This window comes from Zychaea mexicana (genome assembly GCF_025766255.1).
Source record: "Zychaea mexicana strain RSA 1403 chromosome Unknown BDB00scaffold_25, whole genome shotgun sequence".
Taxonomy (NCBI): Eukaryota; Fungi; Mucoromycota; class Mucoromycetes; order Mucorales; family Lichtheimiaceae; genus Zychaea; species Zychaea mexicana.
In genome coordinates, this window is record NW_026516688.1 from 325,113 (window position 1) to 343,327 (window position 18,215).

Below are 18,215 nucleotides of genomic sequence, written 5' to 3' on the forward strand. Positions count from 1 at the left end.
AGAAAGGTTCGTTAAAGGATTTGCTTCTTCTACCTAAATCTTTATTTAATCGCTGTTGTAGCATTTACGACTTATGTCAACGCTTGTTCTGAAAAGGGATGCGCTGTGAAGCTATCCAGAGCTCTGAAGGCCGTTAATTCCACCATCGTTTCTGAATCGCCGACGGTCACTGATCTCAATGACTTAAAATGCTTGGTAAGACCATCTATCTTCCACCGACGAAAGTGTTAAGAGTATGAAGAGTGATTTACGAAATTAAAGCGATATGCCAAAATGTACGTGCTGACGTTCTCCACGTAGATCGACTTCAACGTGTCGCAGGATGACTGGACAAAATTATACTCTCGCCTCGTCGAGGTAACTATGCAATATGATGACTCAGCAAAGTTTTATTGATCATAGCGCTTTTGCCAGAATGAGATTCTACCCGACAAGAAGCAGGCGCAGACGGATTCGACTTTGTGTGATTTTGAAACTGTACAAAGATGTAAACAAAAGTTTTGGACAACATCATATCTTGCAAGAAGCGTGTGAGTATGAAATGCTTGCATAATCATCGAAAAAAATTTCTAACGTGGATGTACTTGTTAAAGCAACTGGTGGTCAAACACTGGATTGGCAAACGGCAGTCGAGGACGATGGCATCAAAGGTCTTGAACCTCCAGCAGAAGGAGCTACCTCCGAGGAATTTAGTAACACTGCTTTCTGATCTGGGTACCAGTCGGTAAGTGAATTATTCTATGGTTGAAGTAGCAACTTAGTGTCCTCATCCTTCCTATGTTTTTTTGAAGTTTAAACGCCAACTGTCGTTCGTATCCCTCGTTAAACTCAATACGATGGCGCGTCAAATGAAGCCAGCGTCACTGGGAGAATGGTTATATGTGTTCTCCGTCTCACCTAGCTGCAGACAAAACCGCAGAGGATCTCCAGGATTACTGCGGACAGACGATGACAGCATTGAAGGCGATCTTACAAGAAAAAGATCTTCACACGATGTACGAAGCAATTGAATCCTTTAAGGATACCTGCTACGAGCAAGAGGCATTCTTGGATTATTGGGAAGACAATTATTTGCCAGAGCATATAATTCATGCACTTACCAACTCAGATCTATCAAAAACAAGAAGGAACGCCCTGAAGTAAGTTAACATTGGTTATTGGCTATACATGATTCGTGTTTGCTGAAAATCAAAAGGCTTTCACTTTTAAAAATTGTATATCTGGTCGGAGGAGGTACAGCACCCTTGTATGAAAACTACTTTCGCTACAACAAGGCATCCATCAGAAACAAGTGGCTGGAGGCGACGAGCCAGAAACCGGAGCTTGGTCGAGGTATGGCAGGCAACATGCATGAGATCCTTGACGAGACTGTGAAGGTAAAGAGTTTTAATGATTGGGATCAGTGATCCGTTCTCATGATTTTTATTGTACAGAAGGCAGCTTTGGGTAAATTAGAGGCGAGGAAGCTCGTCTGCAAAAAGAAAATGGAGGTGTTCGATACTGGTGTGAACGACAATGAGCTGTTGCAGATGGATGCTGTTATTGTAGCTATCGCGAATCATAAGAACAAGAACCTCACTGTGCACACAAAAGCGAGCTTACGCATTATCGGCACGTTGCGAACTTGCTGGATATCATCTTTCCCGACACCAGCTTTGAAATGGAAGAGTAAGTCACTTCATGGACGTGCTAAATACAGCACATATATGCTCGTTGATCGTGTTAATGATATAAAAATTAGTGGGGAAACATCCAGCAAAGCAACAAAGGCTGCACGGCAGTACGACATGGATATGTGCGGCGATAGCGAGCAAAAGCAAACTGTGATTGGGCGCAGGATTGACCTTATTATAAGCAAGATGGCAATTGAGCTAGGCTCCTTAAAGTGGAAGAAGGTAAAAGTAGCACTAAGCATGGGCCAGCGACAGCAAATTTAGATGTGCGGACGAACAAGGCGATTCTACGAGCGTTGGAATTATCTGTGCTCGGCATGGATTGGGTATGTAAGGGCACAGTGCAATAGAGTACGTGTTATTAGTGGATTTCCGTTAGTTTCAAACTTGAAATCCCAATATTTTTTTGTGAAAATAATGGATTGTGAAAGTTAACGGATACTAGGACAAAAATATCCGTGTACGGATATTTCTTTATCTAGACGCATCTTAATGCTACATAGAATACCAAAGCTCATGAAGTTGTCACTATATAGATCACGTAATTCACATAGCCTATTATCCAATACATTTTCTGACTGGATTGACCTTTTTTCCACATACATGATAGATAAAATTACACCAAAAGAAGAGACAATGGAAGACCAATCCATGAAACAGCGGACTGCTTATTTGATTTACTTATCCGCGCCAGTTTTAAAGTAGTGGGGCGCCAAAATGTTATGCGGATCACGCCAAAGTGGACGCCATGCATAAAGTGTGGCAGCGCCAAGCTGAAAATGACAGAGTGCCATGTATTAAACAACTTCGGTCAAGATGAAATTTGAGCAACGCCAAATGGAAATTTGTGTCACGCCAAGGTGAAAAAATCAATGCACAACTAGCAGCCTATTATGAACATTTATTGCTATCATACTAGATGGCGCTATTGCGAACAGGCTGCAGTCTGAGGAATAGCAACTCACTATGGGTATTATCAGTAATAAGTTTAGCTTTTAATAAGGATGGCATCTTTTCCCCAAATAAAGCAAAGAATAGCTGTCACTCAGTTTGTGTCAAGCAAAATGATTACAGTTCTCATATGCGCGCAAAATGTGTCTTTTTATATTGTTTGCATCTAAACCATTTTCATGCAATACGCGCACGTTCCCTCAAACGAAGAAAAAGAAAATAGGGGGCGGGGTGGTAGATGGGCGGGAAATGGTTTTGTAAATCATATAGGTAGGTATCCCAAATATTGTTGAACCTGGCATCATCGTCATTTTATCCCATAGCTGCCTGCTCTTTGTGTATGTCGTTCAGTGACAGTAACGGAGCGGTAGAATAATGGTGACGATGACGATGATGCTAAAGTGTGCTAATGTAATATCGTGCCTCGTGATCTGCAATAATGTAATAACAGTTTGTGTGTTTAGCACGCCTCATTGCTCCCATGACTGTCAGGTACTTATCAGCCGATCATGGAAGAGAACCAAGACGTAACCGTCATGTTAGTAGCTTGCTAAATTAAGTAGCTGACACACGGTAGTGGCTACTTTGAAAGAAGGGGGACAAAATGCTTATTATTATTATTATTATTACTATTATTATTTAATATCCTACTCTTTTATTTTATATTGCTTTTTTTTCTTCTCTTTTGGTGTGTCGCCCAGAAATCTCTCAACAACAAGAACAACAACAAGCGATCGAACTGACATTGATCCTCTTTCCTCCTTCTTCTCCATTGTGCATGCACTTTTAAAGAAAATTGTTTCCCCCCCCCCTCTCTTCTGTGCGTTAACGATTGGGCGAATTCAACTCCTTCAAAGCTTACAACAACTACCACTTTGCCAAACCCGGACGTCCTTGTTACCTAGGTGACATTGTAACCTGGCACCTTGCGATTCGAGAAAAACAGATCACACTCTGACCTTTACTAAAAAAAAATACCCCTTTCACTCTACACTCACACCACATATATACCCACTTTCTCGAACCAAACATAAAAGAAAAATGTATGCTTCTTCCAGAGAAACATTGGAAGCCAAAGTCGTTGTGTTAGGAGCAACAGGTTCGTGTAGCGTTTCTCTTTTTCTTTTTTTTTTTTTCTCGCACTTTTCAACTCTTTCTTTTTCTATACATGTATGTTCCCTTTCTTTTTTCCTTTACTCTAATATCAAGTCGGATCTGTGGAGAGAAGGAAGATATGGATGGGAAGGATTTGATCGACCGGATATGGAGCGGAGGAGGAAGAAAAAGAATTTTGTTCTTTTGGGAAACCATCCATGTTGTTTTGGCTGACAATCACAGCCAAATGGCTTTGGTGAAGTGAAAAAGACGTTATTGTCAATAAGGATTTGGATCAAGAGATTGGCAGCTAACGCAAAGCAACTGAAATCATCCCTTTCGCTTTCCTTTTGACGCGTGTCTTTGTTTTTCACGGGCTTCTTTTTTCTTTCTATATGCTATATCACTATTGTTCCAGTGACAAGTCTATAAAAATCCATCATGGCTCTTATTATTCTTCTTGTTGTTTATGTTCCATGCTTATCTTATTCCAGGTGTGGGGAAAACGTCTGTGGTGATCCGATATGTGCAGAAAACCTTTTCTGCCAGCAGCACCTCCACAATCGGAGCGTCATTTATGACAAAGAAGTTGTAAGGTTTTTCTTTTGGGTAAATGTGTAGCACAAAAGGGAATATTAAACTCACAAATAACAACAACAACAACGCAATAATCATATATTTGCTCCACCTCCTAGAACCGTCGATGACTGCCATGTCCGTCTCCAAATTTGGGATACAGCAGGCCAAGGTTAGCTATTAAAGACTTAGTGGATGCAAACCATTATTACATATGCTGATACTCTACTTTCCCACTCATTTTAATACCGGAAAAATATATATAGAGCGGTTCAGGGCAATGGCGCCAATGTATTATCGCGGGGCGCAAGCTGCCATTCTCGTGTACGACATTACATCAGAAGAAAGTTTCTCAGACATGAACACTTGGGTCGAAGGTATAATTTTTACACAGACCCATATTTCCACACTGACACTCAGAATGAACTTGAGAATCCTCCTACTCAGCCCAAAAAAACCAAAACTATTCTTTAGAGCTGAAAAAAGCAACGACGGACGATATGGTCATATGTATTGTCGGTAATAAGCTTGATCTGGCTGCGCACCAGCGAGCCGTTGCAATTTCCAAAGCAGAGGATTATGCAGGACGAATCTTGGGGCGGGAGTGTCCCGTTTATGAAGTATCAGCAAAAGAGGATGATGGTTAGTACATACAAACGACAATGGCTGGAATAAGGCAGTGTATTGTCTACATTGGTTTTTGACACTTGGTTACTGATATCCATAATCTGCGCATCATAGGCGAGATAGAAGAGCTCTTTTTTCAGCTGACGCAAATCCTCGTGGGGAAGAAGTACGGACACGAAGTAACCTGGAAGCAGCCCACCAGCCAACTACTTGAAGAACAGCCGCCCAGCCCCAAGTCAAGTTGTTGTTAGCATCCGGTGTGTTAGTATCGTCTCTTACTCTAATCCCTCTTATTACCCGTTACCATATATTCTTTTACCTCCTTGAACTCCAATTTAAAATTTTGACCGCATTTTCTTTTTTTGGAACAAAAAAATACAAGATCACTTTGTACGTACATATGTACTTGATGGCTGTTTATTATCTGTAATTTCTCTATATCGCAGATGTTGTGGATCCAAAATGCTTGTGCAATTACGTGCATATCCTTTGTTATGTATCATTGACTTATCTTGATTTACGTATGATGTAAAATGGTATAAGAATTTCGCACCAGCCCTGTATAACTGAAGTTAGTGCGACTTGTTCATAGATGGGGTTAATAGATGATGTTTTACATACAATACGTTATGCCAGTTATGTACCACTCATTTATTTGTAGGATGAAATGATGCATCAATCATCGTATCAAAAGGTGTGAAAGTATTGTTGGTTCCCCTAGATCTGCTGACAAGCTATGCTATTATGAAGAAGAAGCTGCTGACAGCCATGAGAGCAATAGCGTGCTAAACACACTACCAGAATCATATGGCCCGAAAATAAATGTCTTGTATAGATTTCACTTGCGTTTTAAATGATAGGCAGATATGGCAAAGTCTCGAGGGCGCCATAAAGGTGCTGGGATAGGGTGGATTTTAGGGACGTGCGCCCGGCGACGAGCACGCTGTCGCATGAACTCTATTTTTTTAGCCAAATGACGAGACACTAGGGTAACGCAGCAGGAATGCTTGATAGTCATTTTTTTCAGCAAATGGAAAAACACATCGCCCTAATACCAATTCCATACTTGGGAAAAGCTGTAAGGTTTTGGGATTTCGTTATTTAAAGCAGCATTTAGTAGAGCAAAGTAACACCGGGTTTCTTCTATACACCAGCAAACAAATGGCGATAACTTTAAGCACAACTTATTTGTCCAAAGGCAAAAAAGCTAGAAAAGTATCCAGCTCTGTGGAAAAAAGCAATACAGCGATGCCGTCATCAAGCACAAGAAGCAGTAATCGCAAGAACATCAACAACAACAGCCACAATAATACCACATTGTCCGAAGAAACATCAAAGACGGATGCTGCTGCACCTCTATGCAGGCAGCGGATCATTGCATGCATGGACGGCACTTGGGATGTTGCAAGCGGCACGTAGCAAGAATACTCACACTACTGCAGTAACCACTGCTTACAACATATGCAAAGGGTCACATAGTACATATACATAGCTAACATTAATTACGAATTCCTACATCTATCATGTAGCACGCACCAACGCTTATAAGTTTTATACTAGCTTAGAAACCGCCTATCCTCAACAAATGTCGACGAACGAAACATGGTCGCAAATAGCACACTATTTCCAGGGCGTCGGCGCAGATGAAGATGGTTTGCAAAAATATCTCGGTGGCGCATTTGGGCTCGGCATCAGTGATCAAATCTTACAGCGTATGCGTTCTTGAGCGAGAATTGCAAAGGAGAACAAGACGAAATTTGGTTGCTTGGAGTATCCCGCGGAGGTAATGAAAAGCATATACATCACAAATTACAAAAGTGATGTAAAATAATGCTGCTGCGTTGATGACTTGTTGTATACTGAGGCTAATCTGGAAAAATAATCCTACTACTCTACGGAATAAGCTTATGCCGCACGTAGCTTGGCTGGTATGATACATAATGTGGGTCTACTGCCGTGCGAATACGTCACTGTGGCGCTTCACGAGGCCTATGATCTCTATCAACGGGCGGATCGAAAAAGCCGTCCAAGCGACTCTGAAGCTGTAGAGTTTCGTCGCAAATATGGTTGCCGAGAGCCAGAGATCAGATTTTTGGGCTGTTTTGATACAGTAGGTACGAGCAATGTTATCCATCGTATCTCTGTTTGAGAAATAAACCTACTGTATCCAACTAGTAAACCCCTTTTTCTCTTTGCATTTGATTATTGTGTAGGAAGTCTCGGTGTGCCATGTCTCCCATGGTATTTAGGTGGCTCTTTGTGTAAGAAAAGGATGGATGTAGGAATGTCATTGACGATATCATCTGATGGGAAAGAGTGTCACTAAAAGAGAAATGACCGCTTTCGTTTCTTTTCTATTACACCAGTGTGGAGCTTATTTCATGGATTGCATAATTTTCATGACACCAAGTTGTCTCCTAAAGTCAAATCAGCATTTCATGCACTTGCGATTCACGAGGAACGCGCATGGTTTCGTCCTACGCTGATGAAGTATGGATCACATAAAAAATCTGATCAAGAGCTCCAACAGATATGGTTCCCTGGAACACATTCTGATGTTATTGGTGGACCCAAAGCTTCTCGTGTCCTATCTAATCACTCGTTGCGATGGATGATGACAAAGGCACAAGACTGCGGCTTGGTATTTAGGTATGTAACTCACAACTTTTTACCCGCATCTTAAGATCAATATGAGTAGTTGCTGTGCCTGTTTTTTTTATGCCGCCAACTCATTTTTTGTCTTTTATAAAAAATGCAAAGATGTCCGATTGATGAAGTGTGTGGTGCACGGGCATTTCTGTACAACGACAGCTACGAGAATCAGTTGGTGTATCGGCTATTGCCTCGTACGAACCGCGTCATTGATACTACCATTTTCCGTAATCGCCATGCACTGTATATGAACGGTCACTTTTCTGAGTATATCACCCAAGAACAGTTGGGACTTTTCCGATCAAATACTCTCGATTCGTTCTTGTCAGAATTGACCAACAACGAAGCGATTGATCGTCATTGTTGAATAGCCCATCCACAGCATAAAATGGATTAGAAACAAATTATGCCATTATATTATATACATAACGGAAAATCACGTAGATTATAATTTAGTAAGATGATCATTACACTTATTATGTATTAACAAGTATGAAAAGGGAAAAAAAATTAGTAGAGAATTTTTACTATGTACAAAAAAAATGGCATGTTCATTTTTAATTGTTGATAATAGTGGAGGCTGATGATATCGACCAGCATGCAGCCAAGAGATTAATGATTGTTGACCTGTTTTCACAAAGCGTTCGCAGGTCTTGGACACTATGTGCCTCTATCGGCTCACATATATGGTGATTCGATGACGATGATGTTGTTGCATGATACGTACTTGTTTGTGATGGAGAGGAAGGAGGTCCGATGGCATTGCAGTTATGCGACTGGCATATAGAAAAATTAACCTGGTCAACATGACGGCAATGTCGATGAATGTATTCAATGGCTGAAAAGTCCATTTGAACGTTTTTGCATGTTATAGTTCGTAATCGCAACAATGGTGCTCGGGATTTTTTGTTATGTCTGGATACTTTGATGTGGCTCGTTTCGAGAAAAAGTGTGTTCACCATAGCAAAGCGATCCATCAATGTGTCTATTTCAATGCAGTTGTGGTCCGAGTGAAGGAATCCTGTGAAGGATAGACATGTGGTGGTAATCAGTAGATGATAGGTTGATCGTCGAGGTAACGTCGAGCACAGTATGCGAGTGAGTCGTGCATTGTCGGCACCATTGGCCAGAAAAGCAAGTGCTTTACGTAAACCTCGAAAATTGGCTCGTTTTATGGTGTCGTTCCAAAGTAGCCATGGCGGCTCAACCGCTTGTTGTTGTTGTTGGTGTCGCTGCTGTTGTGATCCTGCGTATGAGGAGTAGGTGCTAGTAGCCAAAACATCCGAGCTATTGGTCCGTCGAAACTCGACATGTCTTAGGTTCGGGTATCGTGGTACAAGGTGCTCTTGCAAATATTCTGACAAAAAGCGAGTGCATTGACTTCCTGCTCGTTCGTACGTGATTTTTAGCGTACGTAGTCCCGGAAAAGGACCAATCCCTGGAATATCAGTGCATTTGGCATCCCAATGGACACATGTCACATCCAAATAGCGCAACTCGGTACATGCTTTATGGATGCTGTTGAGCTCGATACAACGGACAAGCGGTATAACATGAATGAGCGATAGAGCTTGTAAGCGGGGTACGGATGTTAGGAACGCAGCAAGTTTTGTTGATCTATCAAGTCAGCTAATTAAGCTTGCCCCTTTTTCTAATCATATGTTTTTTTGTATGAAATGTCCCAGCGTTTACTGCTTACCCATATTCTGCCGTCTTTGGACCGAGCCCATTGCCATGGTATTCCAGCGTAAGTCGTGTCAGGACAGAAAAGGTTTCCAAGGATACGGCCAATGGAGACAGAATTGCCCTCGAACTCCATGTTATAGACATACAACCAATGTTCTGACACTGCTGTGAAAGATTGTCGACGTTGGCATAGGTGATAATCTCTGCACACCAGCGTAAGGAATGGACGAGATTGCGCAAGTCGGGTGATTTCTCTAGTGCGTCCACGAATCGTCGAAATTGTTTCGGGTCCTTGGAAAGTATAACGCGGCCGTAGAGTATCGGCGTGAAGGTGCTATACCAGCTGCGACAGACGCACATGCACCTGAGCAACTCTTGTTGTGAAAGCTCTTCAGTGATTTGTGCCAGCAATTCGAATGGAAGGATGGTGATCATGATTGGTGTTGTGTGTGTGTGTGTGTGTGTGTGTGGGAACTTGTGCACACTACGTGTTTAGCAACCGTGGTGGTATATGTATGGTGGTAGTCGCCCTCTCTCTTTATTCCTCTCTGTAGGCGCATGATTTTTGGCCAGGTATGTAGCACAGAAACCACCAAAGACACTGCCCGGAGTAACAATGGTTATTTAACCTGTCCTTGGTCGTTCGGTGTGGCTGTTATTGATAACAAACTATTGTAGAAACAAAAGTACAAATGCTCTATATATATATATATATATATATGCACTCTTTAAATTATGAGCTCATGGCCGGAACAAGGCCGAAACGCAATTTCAAGGTTAATAAAAGAGAAATAGATTATTTGGCAGTGTGACGCAAGGGTCATATAGCAGCTTTTTATCCTGATTCGGTGGCACCATCTATTTTCACTTGTCTACTTTCGTTAGTTTCAAGTGCCCATTCTCAAACTAGATACTTTTATTTCTAGACAAAGCAACTTACCGTACCTGAACACTGCAGTGAGGAACCCAAGCACATGCTAAAATTAAAGTGAAACACACAGTGGCGGGTCGGAGCAAGTGCTGTGTCAGTAATTCAGGGCCACAAGAAGTATTCGCCGGCCCTGCGTTTCTTAGCATCGCCCAAGTTGTTCTTTTCGCTGTATTGAGGAGCATTTGATGGCGATAGCGTAGATGATTCATTGAAATGCAATATGAGACTCCTTATCAAAAGTCCCTTGAAAAGGCAGATTGTATTCTCAAGGATCGACATGGATCCAAAACCTTCATATGATTGTGTTACCGAGAATGCCTATATTTATATAAAAAACTCTTATAGTGCGCGAAACACCAAGACGCACTCCGCAACACCTCTTCTTTTTATACCCACTTTTTTTTTGGTGTTCTAGATCGCGCTACCTTTAGTCTTCTCTCTCTCTCTCTCTCTCTCTTTTCCTCTCCTTCTGTCTCGTTTCTTGATGCTTTCTGATGGTCAAAGTTCGTGTTTTACGCAAGAAATTCAGAGTCAAAGAGGGGAACTCTCGGAAATGTCTAAACAACACCCCGCTGGTGTTTATTTTTTTTCTTTGCTTCAATGTAGAGATCGGCGTAGGCCTCACAGCAGTGGGTGTCCTCTTCATGTTGATGGGCATTTTTACCTTTTTTGATGCTGGATTATTGGCCGTGGGCAATGTGAGTATAAATGCACCAAAGGAAGAAGGGGGGGGGGTAAGGTTTGGTGCAGGACGTGTACTAACCACTTTTTTCTTTTTTTGGGGTGGGCGAGCATAGATCTTATTTCTAGCAGGAATCACCCTGACGATTGGTGTTCAACGTACAGTAACCTTTTTCGCTCAAAAGAACAAGATCCGCGGCACTATTTGCTTCCTCGGCGGCATTCTATTAGTCTTTTGCAAGTGGGCCATGATTGGTATTGCTATCGAAGTATTTGGCATTTTAAACTTGTTTGGGTATGTGATGATTTACTTTACGAGTCGTCGTCGTGATTTTTCGGATGGTGTGGGCTGATGAAGGGGGGATGCAATCATGCAATAAAAGAAACGGGTGTATGGGGTTATTGGATCGAGATCGACACATCCAGAGATGCTGACTGTTATGAAATGTGTCGCGATAGTGATTTCTTCCCGCTGGTCTTTGCATTTTTGCGACAACTTCCAATCATTGGATCTCTTTTGAACCATCCTGGACTGAGCAATGTAAGTATTTGAGACGGAGACAACGGATAGTGAAGTCTTTATAATGTTCTAACAATGTCGCTATTCCGTATTAGACATTTGATCGATTCACTGCTGGCCCTGCACTACCCGTTTAATAAGAAAAGCGGAACTTACAATGACCGCCATATTCGCTAACCCTTTACATACTTGCTATTTTGTTAATAATCATCCATCCTCTACTTTTTATATACTCTCAATGGTGTACAATTCCCTTCTTTCTATATAATGATACACTACAATCTTACGGCTCATTGCATTATCGGTAATTACACTAATTTTATTACATCTCTATATCTATTAATAAATCAGAAATCCATGAAACCTAAATAAGGTCTTTCTGATGATACGAAATGGTAATTATTACATCTAGTAGTTATTAACCAGTACGACACTGCTTTCCTTTTGGATCAACAAAAACATTGACAACAGCAAAAATTGTATTATATCATTTTCTAATTGTACAGTATACTACTGGAATAGTGCGGATTGCTCAGACATTCTGGGTGCTGTGGAACAAAAAAGCCTTCGGCTTGGCTTTTGGGATATTATGTACCTGTGACAGCGTTACACATTAGATACATGATACACACACATATACATATGAAAGCTTCAGATATACGGATGGTGTTTTGTAAAGTCGCATTTCTTCCCTTTCTTTTCTTTGTGCCTTCACTTCTCTATAGTAAAAACGCTTAGTCCCGCAAACCATTAATCAGTGCGTCACTTCAGTCGACTCGTACATACTTGGCACTTTAGATATCCTGCCGCGAACTATGTAGTTAACCGACGAAAACACATTAAAAAAGTGCTTGCAGTATGCATACTGTGGTAGGCACGTATGCGCACTAGCAGCAAGAAGCATGACCGACTGTTTGCGCTTGCGAACCTTTTTCCGAACATCATTAAAGATTTGCCACGGGCCAGTCAATACTCGATTTGATGGCTTCAATTCTACGGTCTCCTGACGAAGAAAGATGTTATTGTTCCGTATCCCCAAAGAAAACAGCTCAAGCAATATGATCTACCATCGTCCATGTCCTGAGGATCCTGTAAATGACATCGAAGCATATCTTGAAACGTCAGCCCTTTGACAGCGACGTTTTGACAAGATTCCGATTCGTATCGCATTAATACATGTCAAAATTCAAAAGGAGAATCTGTTTTGGTTGCACGATCTTGCACAGCCATCGGAGCCGTGGAAACTTTTTTTCATTTGACTTGGACTTGACGGAAAAAGAGAGAATCACCCTCACCTCTTCTGACATGGCCTATGTGATACAATTCACTTCCAGTGGAAAAAAGACACTCTTCTAATGCACTAAGCAATTGATTGATTCAGTGCATGTGCTGCAGATTTCTGAAGGAATTGCCTTCCTTATGACCGCACTGGAGTTCAAGAAGAATTTTGGATGCTACAGAACGGTGATATGACACTGGTTTTTTTTTTCAAGTGCAGATGCGCCACTGTGTAGCACATCTTAGTGTAACTTCTATAAGCGGTCGACCGATCGAAGCACGTTGTGTAACTGATGCGACAACAACCAGTCAAAGAAGAACACTTTCGCCATTTTATTAGAAGGATAAAAAAAAGGGGGGGGAGTGCATTCCAAAGGTGTTTGTTCGGCAAGGAAGAAAACCATTTGGATATGAGGAAAGAAGATAGCATGGTCTGTTGTGTGTGGAAGAGGGTAAAGTAGAAAAGAAAACGATGTGGGTATTATGGTTGTTGCTGTTGTTTGCTGTTGTTTGCTGTTGTTCTTGTATTTTTCGTGTGTGTGTGTGTGTGTGTGTGTATGCGGGGGGGTTGGGGTAAGATTGGTTATTTTTGGTTGCGGAGAGAGTGAGACAGGAGGATCCTTCTCTAATCTTCCAAGACCTGCTCTTCCTCGAGGTACTCGTCATCTGCAGAAGAGGATGCCAGTTTTAGTACAAACCATACAAAACAAATGTGCCTGCATGCTAGAATGTTACATACCCAATTCTTCTTCCATATCTTCAACACCGGCCTCCTGGTACTGCTGGTACTCGGAGACAAGATCGTTCATGTTGGACTCGGCCTCAGTGAACTCCATCTCGTCCATACCCTCACCGGTGTACCAGTGCATGAAAGCCTTGCGACGGAACATGGCCGTGAACTGCTCGTTGACACGCTTGAAGAGTTCCTGGATCGAGGTGCTGTTACCAATGAAGGTGCCCGACATCTTCAAGCCGACAGGAGGAATGTCACACAGGGAGGTCTTGACCGAGTTGGGGATCCACTCGACAAAGTACGACGAGTTCTTCTGCTGGACAGCCAGCATCTGGTTCTCGACTTCCTTGGTCGACAAGCGGCCACGGAACATGGTGGCGACGGTCAAGTAGCGGCCGTGACGGGGGTCGGAAGCAGCCATCATGTTACGCGCATCAAACATCTGGGCGGTCAACTCAGGGACGGACAGGTTGCGGTACTGCTGCGAGGCGAATGCAGTCAGGGGTGCAAAGCCGACCATGAAGAAATGGAGACGAGGGAAGGGGACCATGTTGACAAACAGCTTACGCAAGTCCGAGTTCAATTGGCCAGGGAAACGCAGCGAGGTCGAGACGCCGGACATGACAGCCGAGACCAGCTGGTTCAGGTCGCCGTAGCCAGGGCTGGACAGCTTCAAGGTGCGGAAGCAGATGTCGTACAGCGCCTCGTTGTCGATACAGAAGGTGGCATCGCAGTTCTCGACCAACTGGTGGACAGAGAGGACGGCGTTGTAGGGCTCGACGACAGTGTCAGAGACCTTGGGCGAAGGCACCACCGAGTAGGTGCACAACATGCGGTCGGGGTATTCTTCACGGATCTTGGACAGCAAGAGCGAGCCCATGCCGGAACCAGTGCCACCGCCAAGCGAGTGGGCGAGCTGGAAGCCCTGCAAGCAGTCGGTGTGCTCTGCTTCCTTGCGGATGATATCAAGCACCGATTCGACCAATTCTGCACCCTCCGTGTAGTATCCCTTGGCCCACGAGTTGCCTGCGCCGGACTGTGCATGCACAAAGTTGTCGGGGCGGTACAGCTTGCCGTAGGTGCTTCCTCTGATGGCGTCCATCGTGGCAGGCTCCAAGTCGACCAACACAGCTCTACACTGGCCATTAGTTTCTTTTAGAAAAAAAAAAAGCGAGACTAGAGAGAGACCAAACTCACCTTGGCACATATTTGCCAGTGGAGCCTTCGTTGTAGTAGACGTTGATACGCTCCAATTGGAGATCGTTGTCGCCGGCGTAGGCGCCCGATCCATCAATACCGTGTTCTTGACTGATGGTTTCCCAGAATTTTTGACCGATCTAAGAAAAGGAAAAACATCACACGAGTTACTGTTAGTTGCTTTACAACGACAGTAATACGCGTCTTCTTGAGTCCCTCGCCTCTCAGGATCTTTACCTGGTTACCACATTGGCCTACAAAGACACAAAGATGAACAAAAGGCAGATGAGCATTCAATCTAATCTTCTTTTCGGGTCGGATCCCAACGGTGCGTAAACGCGAAGCAGAAAGAGCGGCGCTCTCACGAAAAAGAAACAACCAAGAACAGTACCTGCTTGAACGTGAATGATTTCTCTCATGATGGAATGAAAAGGAAAAGGATGTTAAGTTAAGGAAAGCAGTAAGAAAGGTGTCAGACGAAACGTAAGAAAGGAAGAAGCGAAAGAAAGAAAAAAAAAAGGCGTGTTGGGGGGGGGGTGGGGGTGTAGTAGGGGACAGAATATGCAAAAGGAAAAGAGCCCTTTGCTTTACCAGCGGAGCTTATATCATGTACGCACACGCACCTTTCTTTGGTAAAACCGTATACACTTTATACTATACTTGATGCCCTTGCCGTCTGCTAGTCCCTTTCACTCACCGTCAGGGGAAGGATACTGAAGGGGGTTGGGCTGTTTCTTCTCTTTCTGGATCCCGGTAATTGAGTTTACTATGCCTCCCTCATACACACTGTAACGAGCAGGCCTCTCTTGCTTGGGTCGGCGCAAGACGAGGTTATGTGTATGCACTGCGGTAAGTACTAGGTGGCAGTCTAAAAGATAGAGATAGAGATAGAGAGAGAGAGAGTGTGTATGTGTGGAGCCTGCAGTGTGCACGACTTTGAAGCACGAGGAAACACACATGTGTTACCTTGGATCCCACATGCATACATAATACTACGACGAGACCCTCTCTCTATAGAAAGCTTAGGGGGAGCGACTCCTCGTGCTGCTGAGAGAGAAGGACTTTTTTTCCTTTCGTTTCCAACAGCAGAAACACTTGATACGAAACAGGCTATATACCATGAATGAGTTCCTTTATTTCTTTGCCCGAAAAAAAGATTAGCATACAGAAGCATAATAAACAAAAGCGGGGTATAGGGTGTGGTTGCGGTGCAGTATATAAGAGATGCGTAAAGATAATTTGTGCATGGTAAGAACAAGAAAACTATAGACAGGGGATCATTATTGAGGATATACGAGATGGGGATAAATGATGAAGAAGGAGTAGGAGGGCACTAGGTGTGTGCTGTGAGATGTCCAATGTATATAAAGAGGAATCATATTGTTAAAGACTGAACTGTTTTTTTTTTCCTTTTTCTCTGTTTTGCGGTTTAGAAAGAGGGTTTGTGGGTGTGGATGAAGATAACGAGAATGAAAATGAATGATAGTGTTGGTAAAAAAAAGTAGGAATGAGTGGGGCAAACGTGTTGTTGTTATGGGTGCTGGTAGTGTGTGCGGTTGTAGATTAGCAGCATAGAAGAGGAACGAGTGTATAGTACGCTGCGGTTGTTGTCGTTGTGGACTAGTTCTCCAATTGCGGCTGGATGGCAGCAGCAACGGTATTTACAGCCGTTTGACGACATCGTTTCCACTGGCCATCAAGTTGCTTGATCCACGAGAGTACAAGCTCAAGACGGTCCTGCAAATTGATCGTCCGCAATAGCGCATAGCATTCCGCCCCGCTGACAGGCAGAATCACGGCCGCCCACCATGTAAGTGCGGCTGCTTGATGACGTGCCGGCATCGGTCCATGGATACGTTCCATTGTTTCAAACCAGAGCGGACCCAGTAATCCCATGGTGCTGGTGCTAACCACGCCTTCCAGCGGTGGCACTGTTGCTATCTCTTGAATAAACGTGTGGATTTGCAGCGCAAGTTCGTCAGTCCAAGCGTCTTGGACAGCGACTTCGGGAACAAGATCGATATCGGCGATCAAGACCGACACATCCTCCATATTTTCCTCTTCGTGATCGGCGGTGTAGGTGCGGAACCGTTCGCAGCCACGGACGTCGAGGATAGTCGATCCATCCGTCTTTTGTTCCACCGAGACGATCTGGACAATCGTGCCGTATTGTGACAGGTTGGGTCGGCCACGATGTACTGCTGGTAGACAGAGCGCGTTGTGCTGACGCGATGCGAAAATGGCGTGGCGGAGCATGCGGATATGCGACGGTGTAAAGACGGGGATCCGTGCGTGCTGATGCGGTAGAATCACTTGGCCTGTCACGAACATGGGGATGGCCGACGTATTTGGCGCCTGGAAAATTCGTTCGTGTTGTTGGAGTAGCTGGAGAAGCCGTGCGAGAATTCGGTTGTCGGCAGCTTGGTTTTGGATGTGGTTGTAGCGTGGCAACGGTCGTTGGCATTCAGGACACGATTCACCTTCAATCTTGAGCTTCAGCAAGCAAAGACGGCAATACACGTGGCCGCAGTGTGTTGTCAATGGCTGATGGAACGTGTCGTGGCATTTTCGGCATTGCAACAAGTTAGAGACCTGTTGCTGGGCATCGGTTGCCGTCGTTGCTGTGGCTGCTGTCGTTGCGAGCTGTTTACCCTTAGCGATCGGTAATGCTAGTGAGGCGGATGTAGGTGTTGACATAATATTGATTGATGATGATGATGATGATCGTGGACATATTGATAATGCTGAGCGGTGCGCGATCAAGCACAGACTTTGTACGACCGAATCAATGCACGATTCTTGCGAACGTCCAAAAAGATGCGTCGAGTACCGACAGTCAGGAACGGGGCATATAAAGACAGGTTGGTGGATGTTGCGATCTTGAATAGGTACTGGAATGCATACTTGGCATACAGTGTAACCACACGACAACGTTACTGGGTCACGCAGGTCATTATTGCAAACAGGACATTGGAGCAGCTCGGTGAGACTGTTGACAAACAAATCCATTGGCGGCGACAAGGAAGGATAATCCAGATAGCCACCACTACTAGTATGAGGAAGAGTAGTAGCTGGAAGCGTGGTGTTGGAGGTGGAATGTGCGGGCCACACTAGTGATGGGGAACAAAAAGGAAAGGTAGAAGTCATTATGGAATACGGTTTGAATAATCGCTTAGGTTATATTTCTTTAAAGACTGCCCATTGTCCTCGCTCATCGAGATCTCTACTACGCTGATTTCGATGGTCAGTTTGGATTCGCTGGGTTTCTCGATTTGGTATCACACGCCCTAGAATTTCATCCACTCACACACAGCTCTCTGTCAGACCGCATATAACACATATGAGTACAGCACATCACCTATACACACATGCACTTTATATCGGGGGGCGCAACTTTGTCGTTCCGTCCGCCCCGCCGGCATCACGATCTGCGAGCCTTTTTGTGATTGCCGTTGACTCGACTTATCTTTTTTTAACCCATTTCGCACTCCTCTCCTCTTCCCCTTGCATATTCAACATCCACAAATTCGGGTCATGACATCGGTAATCATTGCGTGTTTCCTCCTTATTAATCGCTGAGTTGTATGAAAGTGTGGGCTGATAAACATTTTATGC

The 18,215-nt window shown here is 43.8% G+C and overlaps 6 protein-coding genes across 6 annotated transcripts; 3 read left to right on the forward strand and 3 right to left on the reverse strand.

Annotated features, from left to right (window-relative positions):
- Window positions 1–3,240: 3,240 nt before the first annotated feature.
- Window positions 3,241–5,058, forward strand: BDB00DRAFT_817192 (ras family-domain-containing protein). The gene is made up of 5 exons (XM_053123047.1): window positions 3,241–3,723; window positions 4,214–4,310; window positions 4,415–4,467; window positions 4,562–4,937; window positions 5,037–5,058. Exons 1-4 carry the CDS (start codon window positions 3,666–3,668, stop codon window positions 4,816–4,818), a joined length of 465 nt encoding a protein of 154 aa, XP_052981084.1. The 5' UTR covers window positions 3,241–3,665; the 3' UTR covers window positions 4,819–4,937; window positions 5,037–5,058.
- Window positions 5,059–6,170: 1,112 nt separating this feature from the next.
- BDB00DRAFT_871094 (uncharacterized protein) lies at window positions 6,171–7,941 on the forward strand (the record flags this gene model as incomplete). Its single annotated transcript, XM_053126789.1, has 6 exons — window positions 6,171–6,337; window positions 6,483–6,634; window positions 6,827–7,036; window positions 7,136–7,183; window positions 7,289–7,571; window positions 7,683–7,941. The coding sequence occupies 6 exons, from the start codon at window positions 6,171–6,173 to the stop codon at window positions 7,939–7,941; spliced, it is 1,119 nt and encodes a 372-aa protein (XP_052981085.1).
- A 152-nt stretch (window positions 7,942–8,093) lies between these two features.
- Window positions 8,094–9,734, reverse strand: BDB00DRAFT_817214 (uncharacterized protein). Its single transcript, XM_053123048.1, has 2 exons — window positions 9,274–9,734; window positions 8,094–9,191 (listed from the first exon to the last, which is right to left on the reverse strand). The coding sequence occupies exons 1-2, from the start codon at window positions 9,693–9,695 to the stop codon at window positions 8,132–8,134; spliced, it is 1,482 nt and encodes a 493-aa protein (XP_052981086.1). The 5' UTR covers window positions 9,696–9,734; the 3' UTR covers window positions 8,094–8,131.
- Window positions 9,735–10,575: 841 nt separating this feature from the next.
- Window positions 10,576–11,762, forward strand: BDB00DRAFT_817218 (Golgi transport). Its single transcript, XM_053123049.1, has 5 exons — window positions 10,576–10,694; window positions 10,798–10,889; window positions 10,989–11,167; window positions 11,332–11,413; window positions 11,488–11,762. Exons 1-5 carry the CDS (start codon window positions 10,676–10,678, stop codon window positions 11,527–11,529), a joined length of 414 nt encoding a protein of 137 aa, XP_052981087.1. The 5' UTR covers window positions 10,576–10,675; the 3' UTR covers window positions 11,530–11,762.
- Window positions 11,763–12,873: 1,111 nt separating this feature from the next.
- On the reverse strand, window positions 12,874–15,022 carry BDB00DRAFT_817219 (tubulin beta-1 chain; the record flags this gene model as incomplete). The annotated part of the gene is made up of 5 exons (XM_053123050.1): window positions 12,874–13,336; window positions 13,410–14,536; window positions 14,601–14,740; window positions 14,838–14,854; window positions 14,992–15,022. 5 exons carry the CDS (start codon window positions 15,017–15,019, stop codon window positions 13,296–13,298), a joined length of 1,353 nt encoding a protein of 450 aa, XP_052981088.1. The 3' UTR covers window positions 12,874–13,295.
- Window positions 15,023–16,078: 1,056 nt separating this feature from the next.
- BDB00DRAFT_817226 (ATP-dependent protease La domain-containing protein) lies at window positions 16,079–18,035 on the reverse strand. The gene has a single exon (XM_053123051.1). The coding sequence runs from the start codon at window positions 17,745–17,747 to the stop codon at window positions 16,221–16,223; it is 1,527 nt and encodes a 508-aa protein (XP_052981089.1). The 5' UTR covers window positions 17,748–18,035; the 3' UTR covers window positions 16,079–16,220.
- Between the last annotated feature and the right edge of the window lie 180 nt (window positions 18,036–18,215).

Excerpts from the sequence above, each read along its gene's own strand:
- BDB00DRAFT_817218 (XM_053123049.1), top strand. Across the intron at positions 10,890-10,988 it reads GATTATTGGCCGTGGGCAAT|ATCTTATTTCTAGCAGGAAT; the intron begins GTGAGTATAAAT and ends GGGCGAGCATAG. Across the intron at positions 11,168-11,331 it reads GGCATTTTAAACTTGTTTGG|TGATTTCTTCCCGCTGGTCT; the intron begins GTATGTGATGAT and ends GTGTCGCGATAG.
- BDB00DRAFT_817192 (XM_053123047.1), top strand. The coding sequence starts at position 3,666 with ATGTATGCTTCTTCCAGAGAAACATTGGAAGCCAAAGTCGTTGTGTTA. Across the intron at positions 3,724-4,213 it reads CGTTGTGTTAGGAGCAACAG|GTGTGGGGAAAACGTCTGTG; the intron begins GTTCGTGTAGCG and ends ATCTTATTCCAG. Across the intron at positions 4,311-4,414 it reads TCATTTATGACAAAGAAGTT|AACCGTCGATGACTGCCATG; the intron begins GTAAGGTTTTTC and ends TCCACCTCCTAG.
- BDB00DRAFT_817226 (XM_053123051.1), bottom strand. The coding sequence starts at position 17,747 with ATGACTTCTACCTTTCCTTTTTGTTCCCCATCACTAGTGTGGCCCGCA.
- BDB00DRAFT_817214 (XM_053123048.1), bottom strand. The coding sequence starts at position 9,695 with ATGATCACCATCCTTCCATTCGAATTGCTGGCACAAATCACTGAAGAG. Across the intron at positions 9,192-9,273 it reads CCAAAGACGGCAGAATATGG|ATCAACAAAACTTGCTGCGT; the intron begins GTAAGCAGTAAA and ends CTGACTTGATAG.